The sequence below is a fragment of the Schistocerca gregaria genome, chromosome 1, assembly GCF_023897955.1.
Source record: "Schistocerca gregaria isolate iqSchGreg1 chromosome 1, iqSchGreg1.2, whole genome shotgun sequence".
In the NCBI taxonomy this organism is placed as follows: domain Eukaryota; kingdom Metazoa; phylum Arthropoda; class Insecta; order Orthoptera; family Acrididae; genus Schistocerca; species Schistocerca gregaria.
The window spans coordinates 535978050-536002761 of record NC_064920.1 but is presented as its reverse complement, the minus strand read 5'-3'; the positions used below and the strand labels follow the sequence as shown (position 1 = coordinate 536002761).

The following is a 24712-nucleotide window of genomic DNA, read 5'->3' as shown; positions in this document are numbered from 1 at the left end:
TCATCGGAATTGCCACCAAAACTGGTTTCTTTATCATCATCATCATCATCATGAGAAATCATTAATTGTTCATTTTCATTTACAATACCATCTATAGTACGTGCTTCTCTTATCAGTTTAGCAACAGGGTCTACTTTTATCCTCCTTGAGGTAGCGTCTACAGTAGCAAGACTTTCACATAGCAGTCTCTCCATTTTTGTTATACTAAAAGTCTTGTTGTTACTTCTAATGTATGCCTTCACTTCGCTCCAAACCAATTAAATTGGATTAAAATGGCAGCGATAAGGCAGTAGCCTAATTACCAAGTGACCCTGTTTGCTGGCAATTTCATCTACACTGTATTTAGGTGTCACAGGCTTATTTTGTTTCACGAGCGGGTATAACAGCAGCTTTGTCATGCTCATATCCACAGCAATGTCTCTAACCTGCAACCACTGCACTGTAGTTTCTTTTAGGATCACTAGTGGTTGGAGTTTTATCTAAAATCATGGAATGGTATCGTGCATTGTCCATCACAAAAACTGTTGGAACATTAAACTGGAGCAACAAATTTTTGAACAACTGTATAAACCGTGGGTGGTCCATATCCTCATGATAGTCACCGGTTTTTTTCGATGGAAAAACTAGAAGTCCTTCAGACACAAAGCCGTTTGAAGATCCTGCACTTCTCAACGGATTCTCCAGCGTTGACCAAGGTTTCGTCTAACCAAATGACTGAGTGTATGGCCTTACCTACAAATTTTTGTAAGAAAATTGTACAAGCTGCAACGACATAAGCTTTTTCTAGTAACAGTTTTCATCTATCTAACTTTTTAAAATGGAAGCCAATACTTTTTAATATCATCTTAAGTGACGTTTTCCCCCCTGAGAAAAGTTCATTTTCTCTAATGAAATTAGCAACTTTGCTATTGTGGGTATTCTTTCCTTTTATAGTATCCGTATATGTGTGACGAAATGCATTGGATTGGAAAGAATCAATATCTGTAACAGGACCAGGCTGCTTTTTTTCCTTGCCCAGAATACTTAAAACATACAGTTTTTTTCCACAGGGGCTTTCTTCCACACTGTTTACTTCCTTATAACTGTTCTTCCACCGAGTCCTAGAGTTTTCACGGTACACTCTAAAACTTTATCGGCAGGAATCGACGCATGCCCATGAACAGAAACAAATTCTTTTTCTTGCTCGTAAAACTCATGCGTCCTCCGTAGCAATTCCAAAGCCTGACTTTTTAATGATACTCCACGGCACAATGGATTGCCACTTGGTGAACAACAGTGTTTTGGTGACATTGTTTAACAAACAAAGACTGCGATCATGGCGGTAACAACAACAGCAGGCATTCATGCACTAACATACAATGTTTACACGAAAACCGGCAATGTGGTACCGTCGACGCCGGAACTGGCTTTTGTTCGGTGCTGCTATTGGTTCAGAAGACAGCGCCTCCGGTTCCTCACTTGTTTGTTAGTTGTACTACCAACTCTACAGCGCTTAGGGAGTGACCTTGAAGTGACATGTTTCAGCGGCCCAGGTACAGTTTTCTTTCTGATGATATTATGAAAAGGCTAGACTGCACCTTGCTACATAGATGAGGCATTGAGTCACAGATGGGCACAATGAGGAAGCCGGCAGTCGGCCCCCAGTACCCACATACAGTGACCTTATGAGTGTGAATTGTGTGTGTGTGTGTGTGTGTGTGTGTGTGTGTGTGTGTGTGTGTGTGTTTTTCTCCGTCCCTACCCCAGAAGGAAGACTTCACTTACATTCTTGTAACTAACAATTTTAACAATCTTGTCTGCAACCCATTGCCTCCTCTATGTGGGAATAGCAACCTATCCATCGCATAACACTGCATAGGGGAGTAAAAGAATAGTCTAACATTAGATTTGTGACATGGGAAAGGTTAGGACCTTATGTTTTCCAGTTCTGTACTCTCAAAAAACTGTGAGACCTATGAGGGGATAGGGGAGATGGGGTGGCAACTGGAAGAAAATCAGTGTTTACTATAATAACAGACACATTGTGGAAACAGTACAGTATGCTTGTGATAGTATCCTGCTTTCGGAAAGTGGTATGCTGAACAGATGTGCTGTTCTCAACACCTTTAGTAGATGTCACAGCAAAACTGTAGATGCTCATATGTCCAGAGATGAGGTTCTGTAGCCACATGTTACCATTTCATGGAGTAATAACCATCTGCATCAAGCTGATGAATCTCTCTCTCTGGTGGCAATGTTCACCATAATGACTGCCCAGCTAAATCTCAATATCTGAAGCCTACAAAGCAATTTAAACCTGCACTGTTGTAATTAATATAAGAATTTAATGTCAACACTGTTCTCATTAGAGAAGAGTAAAAGCTCACATGAAGAAAATCAGCAATGTCCTTTCCACAGGCAGCATTACAACGTCTTTCCTAATTAATTTAAGAAAATGGCAGAATGTGTGTGTGTGTGTGTGTGTGTGTGTGTGTGTGTGTGTGTGTGTGTGTGTGTGTGTGTAGACAAAAATTAAACAATGTGACTTACCGTTATAAGATACTTTGATCTGTACTGAAAAGCACCAAAAAATCCAAATATCACAAATATTATATGAAAAAAATTTGCAAGAATTGGTGCCCACATGTAACCCAAGAAGTCGAAAACTTGACGTTCAACTGTTGAAACCTGAAACAATAACACAGCACAAGCATAAAGTTTTGGCCAAGAGGAACTTCGTTTTTAATGTAAACATAATATAATTAGTTTATACCTATTATTATTCATAAGAAATAATGTTACACACCGAAAATACACCATCTTGTGGCTTACAAGAGCTGAAGTAATAAATTCACAACATGAAACAATGGTTCTACAACCACAAATTATCATCAATAGAAAGATAAATGCACGAAGTTTTAAATGTGGTTACTCACAAATATGGAATGGGCACCTCAAAGAGCACAGATTAACAATAACTAAATGAAGTTTGTGGCACCAAAGTTAGTGTCCAGTACCTAGTGAATGAGACAAACTGAAATCGAGGGTAGCTAAGCACAAGCTGCAATGCTGTTCCTTTACAAAGGAAATCCCAGGAGAAATGGCCCAATTTAATCCTTATACCACTGAAAAGATGAAATACGTATCATTGTCAGTTGTGTTGAGAAGCAGCTGAAATTGTTAAAACCGAACACAGCTCCAAGGCGCCATGTAAGCCTTGTTACAGTCTTTACTGAATTTGTCGGTGAGTTAGCCCCTTTTCTAACTATAATCAATCATAGATCCCTCGAACAAAATAACCATACCCAGTTCTTGGAGAAAGCCCAGATCACACCTATCTACAAAAAGGGCAGTAGAAGCGATACAAAAAGAGATCCACAAAACTAGCATCCATTATCCTTGACATTGATTTGTTGTAGAATCTTGGGAGCATATTCTCAGCTCAAACAGAATGACCACCTCCATGCCAACCAGCATGGATTTTTGAAACATAAATGATGTGAAACACAGCTCTCACTTTTCTCACATGACACCCTGAAAGCCGTGGATCACGGCAGTCAGGTATATGCAGTACTTCTCAATTTCTAAAAAGCATTTGACTAAGTACCACATCAAGGTTTACATAATCAAAAGTAGGATCATATGGGGTATCAAGTGAAATTTTTGACTGGATTTATGACTTTTTCTTAGGGAGGATGCACCATGTTACCTTGGATGGAGGGTCATCAGATCTAGAAGTAACTTCAGGTGAGTCTGAAGGAAGTGTGTTGGGACCCTTGCTGTTTATGTTGTATATTAATGAACTTGCAGACAATGTTAATAGTAAAAATCAGGCATTTTGCAGATGATGCAGTTATCTATCATGAAGTACAGTCTGAAAGAAGCTGCATAAATATTCAATCAGATCTTGGTAATATTTCAAAGTGTTGCAGAGATTGACAACTTCCTCTAAATATTCAGGGATGTAATATTTTGCACTTTACACATACCTGTGTTTAACACCTTGTAGGGAGATGGAATGAAACGATCACATAGGTTCAGCTGTGGGTGAAGCAGGTTTGGATTAGTAGAATACTGAGGAAGCACAATCAGCTACTAATGAGATTGCTAACAAATCATTCTTGTGGCCCATCCTAGAATATTGCTCGAGTGTATGGGACTAACAGGGGATATTGAGCGTATGTCAGATCCCTTAATCGGGCAGGTAGGTTAGAAAATTTAAAAAGGGAAATGGATAGGTTAAAGTTAGATATAGTGAGAATTAGTGAAGTTCGGTGGCAGGATGAACTAGACTTCTGGTCAGGTGACTACAGGGTTATAAACACAAAATCAAACAAGGGGTAATGCAGGAGTAGGTTTAATATTGAATAGGAAAATAGGAATGCAGGTAAGCTACTACAAACAACATAGTTAACGCATTATTGTGGCCAAGATAGATACGAAGCCCACACCTACTACAGTAGTACAAGTTTATATGCCAACTAGCTCTGCAGATGACGAAGAAATTGAAGAAATGTATGATCAAATAAAAGAAATTATTCAGATAGTGAAGGGTGACGAAAATTTAATAGTCATGGGTGACTGGAATTCAGCAGTAGGAAAAGGGAAACGTAGTAGGTGAATATGGATTGGGGCTAAGAAATAAAAGAGGAATCCGCCTGGTAGAATTTTGCACAGAGCACAACTTAATCATAGCTAACACTTGGTTTAAGAATCATGAAAGAAGGTTGTATACATGTAAGAACCCTGGAGATACTAAAAGGTATCAAATAGATTATATAATGGTAAGACAGAGATTTAGGAACCAGGTTTTAAATTGTAAGACATTCCCAGGGGCAGATGTGGACTCTGCCCACAATCTATTGGTTATGACCTGTAGATTAAAACTAAAAAAACTGCAAAAAGATGGGAATTTAAGGAGAAGGCACCTGGATAAACTAAAAGAACCAGAGGTTGTACAGAGTTTCAGGGAGAGCATAAGGGGAAAAATTGACAGGAATCGGGGAGAGAAATACAGTAGAAGAAGAATGGGTAGCTTTGAGGGATGAAGTAGTGAAGGCAGCAGAGGATCAAGTAGGTAAAAAGACGAGGACTAGTAGAAATCCTTGGGTAACAGAAGAGATATTCAATTTAATTGCTGAGAGGAGAAAATATAAAAATGCAGTAAATGAAGCAGGCAAAAAGGAATACAAACGTCTCAAAAATGAGATCGACAGGAAGTGCAAAATGGCTAAGCAGGGATGGCTAGAGGACAAATGTAAGGATGTAGAGGCTTATCTCACTAGGGGTAAGATAGATACTGCCTACAGGAAAATTAAAGAGACCTTTGGAGAAAAGAGGAGCACTTGTGAGAATATTAAGAGCTCAGATGGAAACCCAGTTCCAACCAAAGAAGGGAAAGCAGAAAGGTGGAAGGAGCATATAGAGGGTCTATACAAGGGCGATGTACTTGAGGACAATATTACGGAAATGGAAGAGGATGTAGATGAAGATGAAATGGGAGATACGATACTGCGTAAGAGTTTGACAGAGCACAGAAAGACCTGAGTCGAAACAAGGCCCCTGGAGTAGACAACATTCCATTGGAACTACTGACGGCCTTGGGAGAGCCAGTCCTGACAAAACTCTACCTTCTGGTGAGCAAGATGTATGAGACAGGCGAAATACCCGCAGACTTCAAGAAGAATATAATAATTCAAATCCCAAAGAAAGCAGGTGCTGACAGATGTGAAAATTACCGAACTATCAGTTTAATAAGTCACAGCTGCAAAATACTAACGCGAGTTCTTTACAGATGAATGGAAAAACTAGAAGCAGCCGACCTTTGGGAAGATCAGTTTGGATTCCGTAGAAATGTTGGAACACGTGAGGCAATACTGACCCTACGACTTATCTTAGAAGCTAGATTAAGGAAGGGCAAACCTACATTTCTAGCATTTGTAGACTTACAGAAAGCTTTTGACAATGTTGACTGGAATACTCTCTTTCAAATTCTGAAGGTGGCAGGGGTAAAATACAGGGAGCAAAAGTCTATTTACAATTTGTACAGAAACCAGATGGCAGTTATAAGAGTCGAGGGACATGAAAGGGAAGCAGTGGTTGGGAAGGGAGTGAGACAGGGTTGTAGCCTCTCCCCCATGTTATTAAATCTGTATATTGAGCAAGCAGTAAAGAAAACAAAAGAAAAATTCGGAGTAGGTATTAAAGTCCATGGAGAAGAAATAAAAACTTTGAGGTTCGCCGATGACATCGTAATTCTGTCAGAGACAGCAAAGGACTTGGAAGAGCAGTTGAACGGAATGGATAGTGTCTTGAAAGGAGGATATAAGATGACCATCAACAAAAGCAAAACGAGGATAATGGAATGTAGTTGAATTAAGTCGGGTGATGCTGAGGGAATTAGATTAGGAAGTGAGACACTTCAAGTAGTAAAGGAGTTTTGCTATTTAGGAAGTAAAATAACTGATTATGGTCGAAGTAGAGAGGATATAAAATGTAGACTGGCAATGGGAAGGAAAGCGTTTCTGAAGAAGAGAAGTTCGTTAACATCGAATATAGATTTAAGTGTCAGGAAGTCATTTCTGAAAGTATTTGTATGGAGTGTGGCCATGTATGGAAGTGAATCATGGAAGATAACTAGTTTGGACAAGAAGAGGATAGAAGCTTTCGAAATGTGCTACAGAAGAATGCTGAAGATTAGATGGGTAGATCACATAACTAATGAAGTATTGAACAGGATTGGGGAGAAGCGAAGTTTGTGGCACAAATTGACCAGAAGAAAGGATCGGTTGGTAGGACATGTTCGGAGGCATCAAGGGATCACTAATTTAGTATTGGAGGACAGCGTGGAGGGTAAAAATCGTAGAGGGAGACCAAGAGGTGACTACACTAAGCAGATTCAGAAGGATGTAGGTTGCAGTAGGTACTGGGAGATGAAGAAGCTTGCACAGGATAGAGTAGCATGGAGAGCTGCATCAAACCAGTTTCAGGACTGAAGACAACAACAACAACAACAACAACAACAACAGAGAAGGGTAGCACAAATGTTCACAATTTTGTTTAGTCTGTGGGAGACTGTCACAGAGACACTGAAGGAAATGAACTGTAAGACTCTAAAATCTATGTAAACCATCCCAAGAAAGGTTAGGCCTATTAATTCTTCCTCACTCCGTATGTGAATGGACCGGAAGAAAATAAGTGGTACAATGGGACATACCCCCTGCCATGCACCTCACGGTAGTTTGCACAGAATAAGTGCAGATTTAGATCAAGAACTGTTGAAATGCCAACTGTCTGGCAGAACGACAAAGGAAAAATAAAATTTGAAGATACGCAGCTGGAAACAGTGTACTGCTAAAAATATCTTTTGTGCATCATTTCGAGATTGGAATCTGCTCTGGAATAAACTAGTCCCCTTAAGATCAAAACACAGACTCTCCTTCAGTCATTTATCCCCAAAATAACATATGGCCTAGAAACCTGCACAACAACCAAATAGGTAGACAAACTGCAAGTGCAGAAATGGAGTTCTTACTAACTATGCTCCAGGAAGGTAGGAAGAACATGGTAAGAAATGAAAAATAAGGGAAAAAAAGGTAGAGTTCACACATCCTTGGCAAAAATATGCCCGTTTGAGATGGTTTGCCTAAGTCAAATAATTGGACGAGGGAAGGATAGCAAAACAATGGCTGCATACCAGAGTGATTACTGGATGACTGGTAGGAAGACCAAGTGGTAGATGGCTGGACCAAATGGGCGAGGATATAGAAAGGAGAGTAATCACAGCTGGGATATAGCCCCAGTGTAGAATGGTATGTGCACAAAGAAGTGGAGAGTATTTGAGAACCACATCCAAGCTCTGGGGTGGAAACTGATGATGGTGACTGACTAATATTTAATTTTTCTGTGAGTTTATGGAAAATAATTTACACTTACTTAATGAGAATTGGATGAGTGGATAGTATTGCTCACAGAAGGAATACAGTACAATATCTATGATAATGGGAAAACACTATAATATGTTAAAACCTTCCTTCAAGCAACTTACACAAGTTCGCAGTTTTGTCTTGAAAATGACAGGGTGGGCACCTATTCAAAATAGGCAGGTGTCTATGACATCATCTTGCCTCATTCCCATAAATATTTTGAACATTGTATATGCCAGGAGAAACTTGGGTGAATTAAAACCTAAGCCTACTATGCTAGTGATGCTGACTACATTGTTTAGAGGCAAAATTACAACCACCAAGATCACAACACATTCAACAAACATAATTGTCCACTGCATGTGGACGTAGACTTAAGATTTATTTGCCAGTAAACTAAATGGAGAGGAAGTATCAAATATTTTGATTTGCACAAATATATCGCTGAATCGAGTTGTGACCAAATGTACGATGAGCCCAGATTATTATTCACTATTTTTAGTGTTTTCACTTATAATGTTTGTTTGGTGACTGTGGCCAGCATTATCAAAGATACTATAACAACCAGTTTCTATTTGTAGATATTAGCTTTTCAGAAGGCTGGCCACTGATGCCAAAGAATTATTAGGCTATCTTATGAAGCTAAGAAAATCCATGTATCACCATCCTTTGGATAACAGTCATTTGATGGCTGCAAAAGTATGAACAAACAGACCCATTTAGAAGATTACAACTTGGTTTCAAACAGAAAAGATGTGCCAAGAGAATGTGGCAAATATTCAACAAAAGCTAGATTTCAATGAGTTATTTATTTTAATGTTGTCGCGGGTCAAAGCAGGGAGACAGCGTTGGCATGTTTAACACTTACTGAAAATGGACAATGAAACTGATATTGATATTACTTTACGTGGACATCTCCATAGGGGCTCATAGGAAACTTGTACTCAAAGTGGAGATGCTTGTAGCAAGCAATTAGTATATGCCTTTATTCAAGTCCTATTCATTCTCCAAACATATTCTAGTACTTTTATCAGGGCAGATTTCAGGGGTACAGTCTTTATTCTTGTAACTTTCATCATTCATACCTACACACATTTTTTCATAATATCTCCATTCTTCCATTTTATTTCTTAGCTCTGGAACCACTTGCTTTACATTCCACCAACATTGTATGCACCCTACATTCTAGAGCTCATTCCTCAACAAAACAGATGTCTTAATTCGAGGAACCAAGTTCTTAGTTAAAATGTACATCTGCAGTAAAACATTGTGTGGAAGTTAATCGGGAAATGTGTGAAAATGGAGAAGAAGGAAAGTGAAGCACTTAATATATGAAGTTACAGAATAATACTAAAAATTATGTGAATTTTTTTTTTTTTTAAAAAAAAGGGATTGCTGCTTCGCAGAATTGCCAAGGAAAGGAATATATGGAAAACTGACTAGAACATCCAAACAGCTGTGCATTTATATAACAGAGTAAGCATGTTTTAACCTAGAACACTTGGAATCTATAAAAGATCCGGATTATTAGCCCTATGACATAAAAAACAAAATGCAAATAAAAATCTTAACACATCCCCAAACTACGGAATGCATAGAAAGTTAAATTGATGTAAATAAAAATAAACAATCGCCATCCAGAAGGCATGTAGTCAGTGAAATGTCCAAGCAAAGAGACATGCAAACTACAACAACTTCTACGAAACCTCAGTTTCTATTCTGTTGCTGAATTTCTGAAAACAAAATTTTATTTCTCTTGACATATGTTCTTTCTCACTGCACATGGTTGCCGATTACACAGCTGTGGTCTTATTATGTGTTAGCTTTCTAGGTAAAGGTGACACGTTTAAAGGAATATTTTAGTTTAGCCTATCGTTTAATCTACCAAATACAGAAATACTGTTTGTTACGTGTATTACATTTTACTTGTATGTATACGTAGTACTGAAACATCATCTCAAATGTCCAAGTGATCGTACTGGTTTGAACCACAGGAAAAATAAAAACTTGAAATTTTGGGTGCCTAAAATTTAGCTCGAAGGAAAAGGACAGACCACCATTAATTTCACCTAGCATAATAATTAAGAAATAAAACATTAGAAATATAAACCAGAAAAACTCTGTACAAAGGACGCATAATCATAACACAAACAAGTGTTTGAATAGGTATTAGATGAGTCATAACGTCAAAAAGGGACAAGACACTTCATCAAAATGTTATGGTCAACAGACTATATAGTCACAAGCTTTTCTAATAGCTGTGCGTTATCTTGCAATTACTTTAACAGACATGCAGCTCTAGCAATATTTTATTAATTACTCAACATTTATTTACCACTTAACAGAGCTACGGTTATTACATACTTTCACTCACCAATTGTAAAATGCATATTGTCAGTAGAAAATATCTCCGCGTACAAATTCCCATGACACTAATCAGTCAAATTCGTGAATAAACATCCCCATGCGAAATACTCTCATTTCACCTGTTGCATCCACCCCACACATTATCTTGTCACACAATGGAAATATAAACACAACATTATCCCCCTACAACCTGACTCCTGCTGTCCGTGCATAGACGATCTTTGTTTTAAGTCTTTCTTCCGTTTCCCGATCACGAAAACGTTGTTTGCAGGTTTAAGTGAATACGAATTACTGTAAAGGATCTAATTGATTAAAAAATTGGAAGAAATAGCATTGTGGAAAGAAAGTTACTTGCGATAAATCCAATTTTTGCAAAAAAAAATTTTGATAGCAAATTCAAATCTCAATTTTATGTGAACAGACCAATTTAAATGGATTCTGAAATTTATGCACATTGCTGTATTTAATATTAAAGAGCACCAATTGATATCAGTCGAAGTGTTCATGAAAATGTAGTTTACTATTCGTACAACTATCCTTGCTCTATAAATAGTAATCTTTGGCTACATGCTCGGCGAACGCCAAAAGCGAAAGAAATGACGAAGTGAGGATTGTTGGAACAGTGTTTCAACCCCAGTGGAACAATTGCGTTAGTAGCAGTTAATAATGTCAGGGGATGTGCAACCAAGGAAGCGGAAGGAGAAAAGAAGAAAAAAAGGTGAGAACGTGCCATCTGGTATCAGCGAGTATGGTGCGATTTAATGAACGGAATTTCGCTTTAATCAGTGGTGACAGATGCTAGTACACCTCAACAACATTTTAAAAGTGCAGCAGTACTACTATGCGTTACGAGAGCTATCAGCAGATATGCTGCGCGTCAGAGCAGAGCACGCAGCATGTCCACCGGCATTGTTTTACATGTGCGAGAGACAAGCACATAATGTTGGCTTGCTAAAAATATCTTGAACTTGATAGTTTCGACACGTGCCGTACTTCTCTGTTTTGTTCAATACGTAATAGTATGTAATTGACAACGTAGACCAGCTTCATCTGAGAAAAGAGTTTTCTCTGTACCACATTGATTACTGCCTTAGATGCCGGGGTAGTCTAATGACCCCTCAGCGTCACCACATTCCTATTGCTTTTGTATTTGCAGCAGCTGAATGTTTTCTAAGTGCACCCGTGTTTTATTGGCACTCCAAACGACATTTAATGCATTAGGAATTCCTCAAATTGTTGCAGCTGTTGTCGCCTGTGTGGTTTCTACCTTGTATGTTTCATTTATATTACTACTGACGCCATCGCGACATGTTACTTTTCGGCTTATATACTTGGCCCAGTTATGCTGCTACAGGATCATAAACATTTCCCATGTGTTCAATTGATTAGCAAAACTTTTATCATGGGAATTTCCTTTGAAGGGAAGTATTAGTTATCCCGAAATAATCTTCGTCGTTGCTTTTTCTTCTCGCTCACAATTTCGTGAACTGTAGGAAGAAAACCATTCAAAATAACTATTTTATAATGCAATTTCATAAAATTAGATATGAAAGATTGTCCTGTAATTTGTCTGTGCAATATAATGTAATAAATGTTTCTACGAAATTAAATATTTCTGGAACCACAGTAACACTGATTTTTGTTACTCTTAAGATGCCTCTCTTTTCTGGCCTTGATGGTCATTATTAATTACCATTGAGATTGCCCAATTTCAAATGAGTCTACTATGGAGAGTTTCCTTTGCTTTGATTGCTTCATAGGGCTTAATTCCAAGAAGAATATTCCTTAGTGTGAACATGATTCATATATGTTTCGATTCTACTCTTCATATATTATATTACTTTATTGAGAGAGATCATACCTACTGATATTCATAACCTAGAGGAGTTATTGGGCTCATACAATTTACAATCAGATAAACATTTTTTAATTTTCATTGGGGTATAATACATTGGGCTTTTAATATGGAGAAAGTTGTAGTAGTATGTGAGCTATTAATAAACATCTGATTGTGAGGCAATAGAACAGCCAGGCAACCCAGCTCTTCAGCTGGGCCAAGGCTTGGCTACGTTTTACTGTGCTGGTGGAGGGGGAAAGGATCTATTTTTGCCCTTAACAAAAAGTGGAAAGTATGCTACTTGAAGCAATGTAGGAATTATACTAAAGAAGAAATTCTCATTTATTAGTATAGATAAATGTTAATTGTCATGTAACACTTGGCATATATCCAGCTTGTTGGTACACACAAAAAGTGTCCATGGAGTTGGCCTACTTCAATTTCCTGTTCTACACTATGAAGTGTGAATTTAAATCCATATATTGGTACATTTATTTAACTTTATCATGCATGAATCTCAAGTGCAATTCCATGTAGTTTGGAGAAATGTTTCGTAGTAAACAGTGATAATCTGGTGCTCTGTTTCTTTAAAGGATGAAGCAGAGTGTGTAAAATTTAAAATACTTTCTAGTATGAATAAAAAATTATGGCGGGAAAACCAATGAGAATATGTATAGTTCTTTTCGGTTATGATACACTAACTCTGTAATAAACAACCGTCAAAAATTTCTTTAGAGTCGAGTAATTTGCAAAAATAATCTTGTTATTTTAAAGTTTAGTCTGCTTGGGATTAAGTTTTATATTGTAAATGGTAATGCATTCCATTCTACAGTTTGATAGTATGCTGATATTTATCTAACACAAACATAGCTGATGCAGGTTTGATTTGAAAGAATGTGGCTATACCCTTTTGCTTACAGTACATAAGTGTTAGCTGTGTCTGTTGCTATTTCCTTCTAAAAAGTCCTAAATCCAGTCCTTTGTAAATTATGGCTGAACATATGGGATATCACGTTGGAGGATGGATGTGGGTCAGCATGTGATAATATATGGTACACATACACAATGTATCAGATTAATTCTTGTGTGGCAGCACATGAAGTAGTTCATTATGAAGGTATTATTTCTGCTACAGATTTTCCACAGTCAGCCGAAGTTAATGTTCATTTGATTGTGAGGAAAGTTTTTTTCCCCTCTGCAATATCTTAACTAATTATTGAAGAAAATAAATGATTTATAAAAAATTGAAACTAGGAAAAAACATGTGTTCTGTATGTGATAGTTGCGTAGCTGCTGCTGCTTCTGTTCCCATTGCCAGTGGTGATCATAATACAATACGAGATAGTCAATATGTAATATTTTTATCTTGCCATCTGTACTGTATTCAGTATTGAAGAGAAGACACAGTTTGCAGAAATTTGCAATTTTAACTTGTTTAAATTCAATGTAAATGTAAACATTGTGTATTGATGCACGTATGTTGTTACATTTTGTAGGTTCTTGTCATTCAAGTAAGATAGTACACATGCTCTTTTAATTTTAAGGTAATTTTCCTAAAGTCCAAAGTATTTCATAAATTGCTTCATTGTCACCCACTTTTAAGTTCCTTATCATTTGAATTGCTGATAATGATAGTTGTGGTGAGTGTTTTTCTGCACTGATGTCTTGTCTTTCGTAAGGTATATATATTTTTACATTGGATGTCTTTTCTGCCTTTACATAAACAATATTTCAAGAGCAAAAAAAAAAAAAAAAAAAAACACATAATAGGTTACAAAAGTAGCCTAATCAGAAATGAAAAGATCTCTCTCTCTCTCTCTCTCTCATGCGAATGAATGGATGTTGTTTGCACAGTGATAGCCTGCTGGTTTACATTATTCTGAGGGTCTTCTGTTTTTGGCTAGTGGGAAACATGGTACACTCCACTTTCTACGAATTTTGCATGGAAGTGAATTACAGAGTTGTATGAAAGAGTTCTAGAAAAGATAATTGAACATTTTGTCATTGAGAGATATGGTGTTCCTCCATTAACTGTGTGAAAGGTTTTGGAAGTGGTTGCCATACCATTGTGGTATGAGGTATATTATTTTATCGGAGTATTGTTGTATTGCCTGCTTGTGAGAGCATTACATACGTGCAGAGTACAATTAAATTTATTAGTATATAATAGGTTATGTCATGTAAGTGGATAGCATGACGAGACATCCTGTGCAACATTAGTAAATGCATTCTCTGAAAAGTATGCAGAACAAATGGTTCAAATACCTCTCATGATGGATCTAATGGCAACAAATGGACCTGAGCTCTTTGAGGAGTCCACATCGAAGCTGATATTACTGATCATGATGCAGTTGTGGCAGCAATAATTACCATAGTACAAAGGGCAACTAAAACAAGCCGAAAGATGTATGTGCTCAGTAAACTGGGGAGGGGGGGGGGACCACAGTGATATCATATCTCAATTAGGAACTTGTAACTTTTGGCACAGGGAGGAGCATGTAGAGGAACTATGGCTCAAGTGTAAAAGAATAGTTGACAATGCACTGGGTAGATATGTACCCAGTAGAATAGTTCCTAATGGGAGGGACCCTCCATAGTATACAGTCACCACAAAGAAATTTCTAGAGAAACAGAGACCACTAAAGAAACCATAGGACTAGAGATAGAGCTACTGAATGAAACACGTTAGGCTGTCAAGAGAGCAATGCTTGCAGACTTGAGTGATTGCAGTAGCAGAATATTGTCGAATGATCTTTCACAAAACCCAAAGAAATTCTGATCACATGTAAAGGCTATCAGTGGCACGAAAGTTAGTCCTGTGCCCAGCAAATGAGACAGGAACTGAAATGGAGGGTAGCAAAGCAAAAGATTAAATGCTTAACTCTCTTTTCAAATGTTCTTTTATAAAGAAAAACCCAGGAATATTGCCACTATTGAATCCTTGAACCACTGAAAAGATTAGTGAAATCAGTGTTGTTGAGAAACAGCTGAAATTGTTAAAATTTGACCAAAACTCCAGGGCACAGTGGAATCCCTGTCAGATTTGTGACCGAGTTAGCCCATCTTGTAACTATAATCTATCGTAGATCCCTTAAACAAAAAAACTGTATCCAGTTCTTGGAAAAAATCAAGTCACACACATCTTCAAGAAAGGTAGTAGAAGTAATCCACAAAACTACTGTCAAATATCCTTGACATCGGTTTGTTGTAGAATCTTCGAACATTTTCTGAGCTGAAACATAATGAGGTGCCTTGAACAGAGTGAGCTCTTCCCTGCCAACCAGCGGGTTTTCTAAAAACATTGGTCATGTGAAACATAACTCACAATTTTCTCACATGACATACTGAAAGCTTTGGATTGATATTGGGAAGCATTTGAGTCAGTACCACACTTACGTTTTTTGTCAAAAGTTCTTTCATATGGGGTACCAAGTGAAATTTGTAACTGGATCAAGGATTTTTTGATGGAGAGGACATAGTGTGTTATCTTGGATGGAGAGTCATCATCAAATGTAAAATAAACTTTGGGTGTGTCCCAGGAAAGTGTGTTGGGATCCTTAGTATTTATGTTGTACATTATTGATCTTGTGGACAATATTAATAGTAACCTCAGACTTGGTGCAGATGATGCATTTGTGTGTAATGAAGTAGTATCTGATTGAAGAGGCATAAATACTGCCGAATCTTGATAAGATATCAAAGTGGTGCAGAGATTGGAAACTTGCTTTAAACATTAATAAATGTAAAATTGTGCACTTCACAAAACAAACAAAAAAAAACAAAAAAACCATATTACACTATGAACATAATTAGTGGGTCACGGTTGGAATTGGCCAACTCAAATACCTGGGTGTAACAGTCTGTAAGGATATTATATTGAATGATCATAGAAGCTCAGTTGTAGGTAAGACAAATGCTAGACTTTGATTTATTTGTGGAATACTGGGGAAGTGCAATCAATCTACAAGGGAGATTGCTTACAATCACTTAGGCAACCAGTTATAGAATATTGCCCAAATGTCTGGGACCTGTGCCAGATAGGACTAATGGGGGATATGGACGTTTACAGAGGAGGACAGCATGAATAGTCACTGGTTTGTTTGACATGTGGGAGAGTGTTAGTGATGCTGAAGAAACTGAACTGGCAGACTGTTGAAGACGGACTATCAAGAGAAATTCTACTATCAGAGCTCCAAGAACCAGCTTTAAGTAATGACGGTAGGAGTATACTAAGATTCCATGGTAAAATACAAAATAATTAAATGATTTGTAACCTATCTCAGATTTTCACAAAACTTTACACATTTGCTTTTACTTATAACATAGGAACTTCTGCAAAATCTTTTTGATGTCAGACTACAACTTTATTGTATATTGAGTTTTAAATTTAGTGATATTCTGATAACAGGGCTCTGCAAGAATGTCAATGCAAAACGGTACTTATTTGCATAAATGCCCATAACTCTGGTGTTTATCAAGCTTTTGATCTGGATTTTTTTTTCAGAATTTAAGTGAGGCATATACTTCTCAGATATCCAATTATTGAAGCAGGAAAGCTACAACGAAAATTTTTAGAAAAGCTTAATGTATGTCAGTGTTAGATTTCAAAAAAATTGCGAGGTTGTGGAAAAATGATTATATCACATTTCTCCAACCTGCCGGTAGCCTGATTTTGGTCTTAAATAATCCCAAAGGTTGTAAGCTTCCTAATAAAATAAAAACTTTAATGAGTCTTTTGCTAATTGACACGCGTACCTGAAATAAAAATACATTTTGCTGTGATGGGAAAGGGTCATGTTAAGTAAGTGCATCCACTGTCTGTTTCATTCCCACTGATGCAAGGTTATCAAATTAAGATATTTAAGTGTAACCAAATAGCGTGTAAATATAATAGCGGATGCTTTTGCAATAATGCATTAGTTTCGCACGAGACAGCGTACAGTGGTGACATCTAGTGGCTCAAAATGATAACTATATTTTGATCGCTTGCTAGCACGTAATACATGCCTGAAATGAAGTATGAGATGTGTTGGATTTGGCTGTCATAAGTAAAGTAATGGGCACAATAAGGCATTTAATGAATTATAAGTTGGGGCTCTTGGCATAAAGGAAATATGTTTGCTGCGGAATGAACAATTTTATTCGCCAGAGAACGGAATGTGAGACTATATCACTAATTACAAATGACGTCTTACAAAAGTTACCTCATCACACATGAATAATTTTCTGCACTTTGACATTATTTTTCAATGACTGAGATACAGAAGAGTCTTTTATTTTATTTACATATGCTTTAATACCACTGAAAGGTATTAGTTGACCATTAAGAGGAAACAATTTTTGCAAACACGCTCTACAGCAGCACATTGACTCATCAGTCTATGGACCGATTTGTTTCTAATTTCACAAGTGCATTCCAATAAACATTTACTAAATGACTCCTGAAAATGCCAGACATTGTAGAAGGCAAGAATTAAACACATACATTGGGAAAACATTTTGCTTGTTTCATGATAGGTGTCTGGGTCAGATAATTTTGTTCAGTTGATATTAGAGCAATTTTACGCTCATTGTGTTCAATTCTACTTGTTGTTGTTGTTGTGGTCTTCAGTCCTGAGACTGGTTTGATGCAGCTCTCCATGCTACTCTATCCTGTGCAAGCTTCTTCAGCCCCCAGTACCTACTGCAACCTACATCCTTCTGAATCTGCTTGGTGTATTCATCTCTTGGTCTCCCTCTACGATTTTTACCCTCCACGCTGCCCTCCAATGCTAAATTTGTGATCCTTTGATGCCTCAGAACATGTCCTACCAACCGATCCCTTCTTCTGGTCAAGTTGTGCCACAAACTTCTCTTCTCCCCAATCCTATTCAATACTTCCTCATTAGTTATGCGATCTACCCATCTAATCTTCAGCATTCTTCTGTAGCACCACATTTCGAAAGCTTCTATTCTCTTCTTGTCCAAACTATTTATCGTCCATGTTTCACTTCCATACATGGCTACACTCCATACAAATACTTTCAGAAATGACTTCCTGACACTTAATTCTATATTCGATGTTAACAAATTTCTCTTCTTCAGAAACGCTTTCCTTCCCATTGCCAGTCTACATTTTATATCCTCTCTACTTCGACCATCATCAGTTATTTTGCTCCCCAAATAGGAAAACTCCTTTACTACTTTAAGTGTCTCATTTCCTAATCTAATTTCCTCAGCATCACCCGATTTAATTTGACTACATTCCATTATTCTCGTTTTGCTTTTGTTGATGTTCATCTTATATACTCCTCTCAAGACACTGTCCATTCCATTTAACTGCTCTTCAAAGTTCTTTGCTGTCTCTGACAGAATTACAATGTCATTGGCGAACCTCAAAGTTTTTATTTCTTCTCCCTGGATTTTAATACCTGCCCCGAATTTTTCTTTTGTTTCCTTTACTGCTTGCTCAATATACAGATTGAATAACATCGGGGAGAGGCTACAACCCTGTCTCACTCCCTTCCCAAAAGCTGCTTCCCTTTCATGCCCCTCGACTCTTATGACTGCCATCTGGTTTCTGTACAAATTGTAAATAGCCTTTCGCTCCCTGTATTTTACCCCTGCCACCTTCAGAATTTGTAAGAAGAGTATTCCAGTCAACATTGTCAAAAGCTTTCTCTAAGTCTACGAATGCTAGAAATGTAGGTTTGCCTTTCCTTAATCTTTCTTCTAAGATAAGTCGTAAGGTCAGTATTGCCTCACGTGTTCCAACATTTCTACGGAATCCAAACTGATCTTCCCCGAGGTCGGCTTCTATCAGTTTTTCCATTCGTCCGTAAATAATTCGCGTTAGTATTTTGCAGCTGTGGCTTATTAAACTGATAGTTCGGTAATTTTCACATCTGTCAACACCTGCTTTCTTTGGGATTGGAATTATTATATTCTTCTTGAAGTCTGCGGGTATTTCGCCTGTTTCATACATATTATTCACCAGATGGTAGTGTTTTGTCAGGACTGGCTCTCCCAAGGCCGTCAGTAGTTCCAATGGAATGTTGTCTACTCCGGGGGCCTTGTTTCGCTCAGGTCTTTCAGAGCTCTGTCAAACTCTTCACACAGTATCACATCTCCCATTTCATCTTCATCCATATTTTTTTCCATTTCCATAATATTGTCCTCAAGTACATCGCCCTTGTATAGACCCTCTATATACTCCTTCCACCTTTCTGCTTTCCCTTCGTTGCTTAGAACTGGGTTTCCATCTGAGCTCTTGATATTCATACAAGTGGTTCTCTTTTCTCCAAAGGTCTCTTTAATTTTCCTGTAGGCAGTATCTATCTTACCCCTAGTGAGATAAGCCTCTACATCCTTACTTTTGTCCTTTAGCCATCTCTGCTTAGCCATTTTGCACTTCCTGTCGATTTCATTTTTGAGACATTTGTATTCCTTTTTGCCTGCTTCATTTACTGCATTTTTATATTTTCTCCTTTCATCAATTAAATTCAATATTTCTTCTGTTACCCAAGGATTTCTACTAGTCCTCGTCTTTTTACCTTCTTTATCCTCTGCTGCCTTCACTACTTCATCCCTCAAAGCTACCCATTCTTCTTCTATTGTATTTCTCTCCCCCATTCCTGTCAATTTTTCCCTTATGCTCTCCCTGAAACTCTGTACAACCTCTGGTTCTTTCAGTTTATCCAGGTGCCTTCTCCTTAAATTCCCATCTTTTTGCAGTTTTTTTAGTTTTAATCTACAGGTCATAACCAATAGATTGTGGGCAGAGTCCACATCTGCCCCTGGGAATGTCTTACAATTTAAAACCTGGTTCCTAAATCTCTGTCTTACCATTGTATAATCTATTTGATACCTTTTAGTATCTCCAGGGTTCTTACATGTATACAACCTTCTTCATGATTCTTAAACCAAGTGTTAGCTATGATTAAGTTTTGCTCTGTGCAAAATTCTACCAGGCGGATTCCTCTTTTATTTCTTAGCCCCAATCCATATTCGCCTACTACGTTTCCCTTTTCCTACTGCTGAATTCCAGTCACCCATGACTATTAAATTTTCGTCACCCTTCACTATCTGAATAATTTCTTTTATTTGATCATACATTTCTTCAATTTCTTCGTCATCTGCAGAGCTAGTTGGCATATAAACGTGTACTACTGTAGTAGGTGTGGGCTTCGTCTCTATCTTGGCCACAGTAATGCGTTCACTATGCTGTTTGTAGTAGCTTACCCGCATTCCTATTTTCCTATTCATTATTAAACCTACTCCTGCATTACCCCTATTTGATTTTGTGTTTATAACCCTGTAGTCACCTGACCAGAGGTATTTTCCTCCTGCCACCGAACTTCACTAATTCCCACTATATCTACCTTTAACCTGTCCATTTCCCTTTTTAAATTTTCTAACCTACCTGCCCGATTAAGGGATCTGACATTCCACGCTCCGATCCGTAGAAGGCCAGTTTTCTTTCTGCTGATAACGATATCCTCTTGAGTAGTCCCCACCTGGAGATCCGAATGGGGGACTATTTTACCTCCGGAATATTTTACCCAAGAGGACGCCATCATCATTTAATCATACAGTAAAGCTGCATGCCCTCGGGAAAAATTACGGCCGTACTTTCCCCTTGCTTTCAGCCGTTCGCAGTACCAGCACAGCAAGGCCATTTTGGTTATTGCTACAAGGCCAGATCAGTGAATCATCCAGACTGTTGCCCTTGCAACTACTTAAAAGGCTGCTGCCCCTCTTCAGGAACCACACGTTTGTCTGGCCTCTCAACAGATACCCCTCTGTTGTGGTTGCACCTACGGTACGGCTATCTGTATCCCTGAGGCACGCAAGCCTCCCCACCAAAGACAATGTAAATGGTTCATGGGGGGAGGTAATTCTACTTATGGCCCAATAAATAAAATAATTATTTGCAGTTTCTTTGTGCATTATCTACAGCATCTTTAACTCCATCAGTGGCCACATTACAGATAGACTTATTATTCACACAAACTGTGAGGTTCCTCATCTGCAGATCTGTGTTTGTGGGGATAACAAACTGTTTATCATAACTGTCCTAAGAGCACTGCAAAATTTTCATGCATCCAGGGTAACATTGTTGCCCCTATGGCAAATAAATTTTCAATACAATCCTGTGTCACTCTTCTGGTAAAAAGAAGTTGAAAATTAAACCTTTAATTTAATTCGGGCCACAAGGACTTTTGAGCAGTGATATTACCAATCCAACCTTGAATCCACTGTGGATTTTTCCATTATTAAGAACAAATAGCCGCTTTAAATTTTCCTGAATTTCCAACAGTTTCTATAAATGTTTAGAATCTCTACAAAGTTGTTTTGTATACTGTTTGAGATTGCTACATTTTGATAAATTGAAAATGTCAAATAGGCTAAACACATTCTCACGTGGTGTGAATGGAGGGAGTGTGATGCATAGTTTTGTAATTTTGTGAGCTTGGGGGCAAGTCTAGGTACAACTACTCATTCTTTCTTATAAAATTCTTCAATGTGAGTCCAACTATAGACTTTTCCTCTCCACTGAAAGTCCTATTTCTTGAGATTATTACTCAGTGACTTGAGTAAGTGAAGAGCATCACAGAAAAAAATACTACTTTTCTCCATTCACTTCAATAAATGGATTTTACGACTTAATTGCCAAGAGTTTTCTCATTTTTACGTTATTTATACTTTGATCACAAACAACAGTTTTAGATATTAGAGCATTATTCTGAATCTGAACCAAAATGTTCTACATCAGTGTCCTCAGAACTTTTGAATAAGTCATTTTGTGCTCTGTAGGTCAACAGTGACTTAAGTAACATTTCATCAAATACTACTGGCACAATATTTTTCCTCTTCTTTCCTTTTTTTCAGCTTTTAGTCGTAACAAATCAAGCATTAAGCTACTGGCTTAACCTCTGAATTGTGCAACTTGCTCCTCAGTGTTCTTGGAGCAGGTAAACAAAATATTCCTGCAAAACCCTGCACAATTTCGGTGAACAGAAATGAAGAACCAAAGCAAAGCTCCTTTCTTGTTCTGTATACTTTCTTTCATTAGGTTTCCAATTTTTCATAATTTCCTGTAGGTTGATATACTTTCCTGCCACATAATGAGAAACATTGCTTTTACCAGTGTTGCACTTCATTGCTTTGCATTTTCAAATACTCAACTCTGATTCCGGAGCACTAGGTTAGGTTAGCTTATCACTCCTTTCTGTCTCGATACTCTTTTCTGTAACATGATGCACTTTAAAATTAGTGGGAAACATATTTCGCACTATTTTTCCCTTTGGAGATGACACTATCGTCCACTTAAGCTTGAATATCCGCAATTGATTATTGTCGCTCCACTCGCTCCTAGTCTGAAATTACTTTGCTTTCTATCAGTCAAAACTGAAGGAACAGGGCCAGGACAAATACTGAAACAAGGAGAAAAAATGTTATATGTAAGAGCAGTAATGTAACAAATCATTGGGCAGGTATTAAATATAGCCATTTTATTGCTTTACAAGCATTTCTTACCCTTGGTTTAGTAAATTCTTGTTCCTGAAATCCTTATCTACAAAATGATCGGAGCACACTACATGACTCCTATTTAAATGCTCTGGCCCTTCTTTTCTAAATATTTTGTCAAGATCTGCCCTCCTACTACAAATAACCCATTGTTTACATCCAAAAAGAGCAAAAGCCAAGTTAGAAATAATAGCCTTCTCAATTATAAGAAATGCAACTAACTCGCTGAAAGACATTAACCTCAAATTTACATTAATACTTAACATTTCTTTATTTCTCAGGAATCTGTAGAAAGATTTTCGATCACTTTGTTGCTGGTAATTATTGCAACCATATGTGGCACAAATAACATCTTTGCCACCAATTTCCCCCTCCCCATGAACCGTGGACCTTGTTGTTGTTGGGGAGGCTTGCGTGCCTCAGCGATACCGATGGTCGTACTGTAGGTGCAACCACAACGGAGAGGTATCTGTTGAGAGGGCAGACAAACATGTGGTTCCTGAAGAGGGGCAGCAGCCTTTTCAGTAGTTGCAGGAGAAACAGTCTGGATGATTGACTGATCTGGCCTTGTAGCACTAACCAAAACAGCCTCGCTGTGCTGGTACTGCGAACGGCTGAAAGCAAGGGGAAACTACAGCCGTAATTTTTCCTGAGGGCATGCAGCTTTACTGTATGGCTAAATGATGGCGTCCTCTTGGGTAAAATATTCCGGAGGTAAAATAGTCCCCCATTCAGATCTCCGCGCGGGGACTACTCAGGAGGACGTCGTTATCAGGAGAAAGAAAACTGGCGTTACGAATCGGAGTGTGGAATGTCAGATCCTTTAATCGGGCAGATAGGTTAGAAAATTTAAAAATGAAATGGATAGGTTAAAGCTAGATATGGTGGGAGTTAGTGAAGTTCGGTGGCAGGAGGAACAATACCTTTGGTCAGGTGAATACAAGGTTATAAATACAAAATCAAATAGGGGTAATGCAGGAGTAGGTTTAATAATGAATAAAAAAATTAGAGTGCGGGTAAGCTACTATAAACAGCATAGTGAACGCATTATTGTGGCCATGATAGATACGAAGCCCATGCTTACCACAGTAGTATAAATTTATATGCCAACTAGCTCTGCAGATGAAGAAGAAATTGATGAAATGTATGATGAGATAAAAGAAGGGAGACGAAAATTTAATAGTCATGGGTGACTGGAATTCGAGAGTAGGACAAGGGAGAGAGGGAAACATAGTGGGTGAATATGGATTGGAGCAGAGAAATGAAAGAGGAAGCCGTCTGGTAGAATTTTGCACAGAGCATAACTTAATCATAACTAACACTTGGTTCAAGAATCATAAAAGAAGGTTGTATACATGGAAGAATCCTGGAGATACCAGAAGGTATCAGATAGATTATATAATGGTAAGGCAGAGATTTAGGAACCAGGTTTTAAATTGTAAGACATTTCCAGGGGCAGAAGAGGACTCTGACCACAATCTATTGGTTATGAACTGTAGATTAAAACTGAAAAAACTGCAAAAAGGTGGGAATTTAAGGAGATGGGACTTGGATAAACTGACTAAACCAGAGGTTGTACCGAGTTACAGGGAGAGCATAAGGGAACAATTGACGGGAATGGGGGAAAGATATACAGTAGAAGAAAAATGGGTAGCTCTGAGGGACGAAGTAGTGAAGGCAGCAGAGGATCAAGTAGGTAAAAAGACGAGGGCTAGTAGAAATCCTTGGGTAACAGAAGAAATATTGAATTTAATTGGTGAAAGGAGAAAATATAAAAATGCAGTAAATGAAGCAAACAAAAAGGAATACAAACGTCTCAAAAATGAGATCGACAGGATGCGCAAAATGGCTAGAGGACAAATGTAAGGATGTAGAGGCTTATCTCACTAGGGGCAAGATAGATACTGCCTACAGGCAAATTAAAGATACCTTTGGGGAAAAGAGAGCTCAGATGGAAACCCAGTTCTTAGCAAAGAACGGAAAGGAGTATATAGAGGGTCTATACAAGGGTGATGTACTTGAGGACAATATTATGGAAATGGAAGAGGAGGTAGATGGAGATGAAATGGGAGATATGATACTGCGTGAAGAGTTT

The 24712-nt window shown here is 37.9% G+C and overlaps 2 protein-coding genes across 15 annotated transcripts in view; one reads left to right on the top strand and one right to left on the bottom strand.

Moving 5' to 3' along the window:
* Window positions 1–10652, bottom strand: part of LOC126355362 (uncharacterized) — a 79042-nt gene extending 68390 nt beyond the window's left edge. For both annotated transcript variants that reach the window (XM_050005659.1, XM_050005666.1), the window contains exons 1-2: window positions 10279–10652; window positions 2530–2667 (exon numbers count right to left, since the gene is read on the bottom strand). In XM_050005659.1, the coding sequence (XP_049861616.1) occupies window positions 2530–2667; window positions 10279–10332 (192 nt within the window). In that variant the 5' untranslated portion in view covers window positions 10333–10652. The remainder of the gene's footprint in view (window positions 1–2529; window positions 2668–10278) is intronic.
* A 179-nt stretch (window positions 10653–10831) lies between these two features.
* LOC126355275 (uncharacterized protein DDB_G0283697) overlaps window positions 10832–24712 on the top strand; it is a 211939-nt gene continuing 198058 nt past the window's right edge. For 7 of the 13 annotated variants that reach the window (XM_050005650.1, XM_050005644.1, XM_050005580.1 and 4 more), the window contains exon 1: window positions 10832–10989. In XM_050005650.1, coding sequence (XP_049861607.1) covers window positions 10938–10989 — 52 coding nt within the window. In that variant the 5' untranslated portion in view covers window positions 10832–10937. Of the gene's footprint in view, window positions 10990–12571; window positions 12594–24712 lie in introns of those variants that run through there. The other 6 variants (XM_050005630.1, XM_050005614.1, XM_050005622.1 and 3 more) reach the window with 3 other exon arrangements.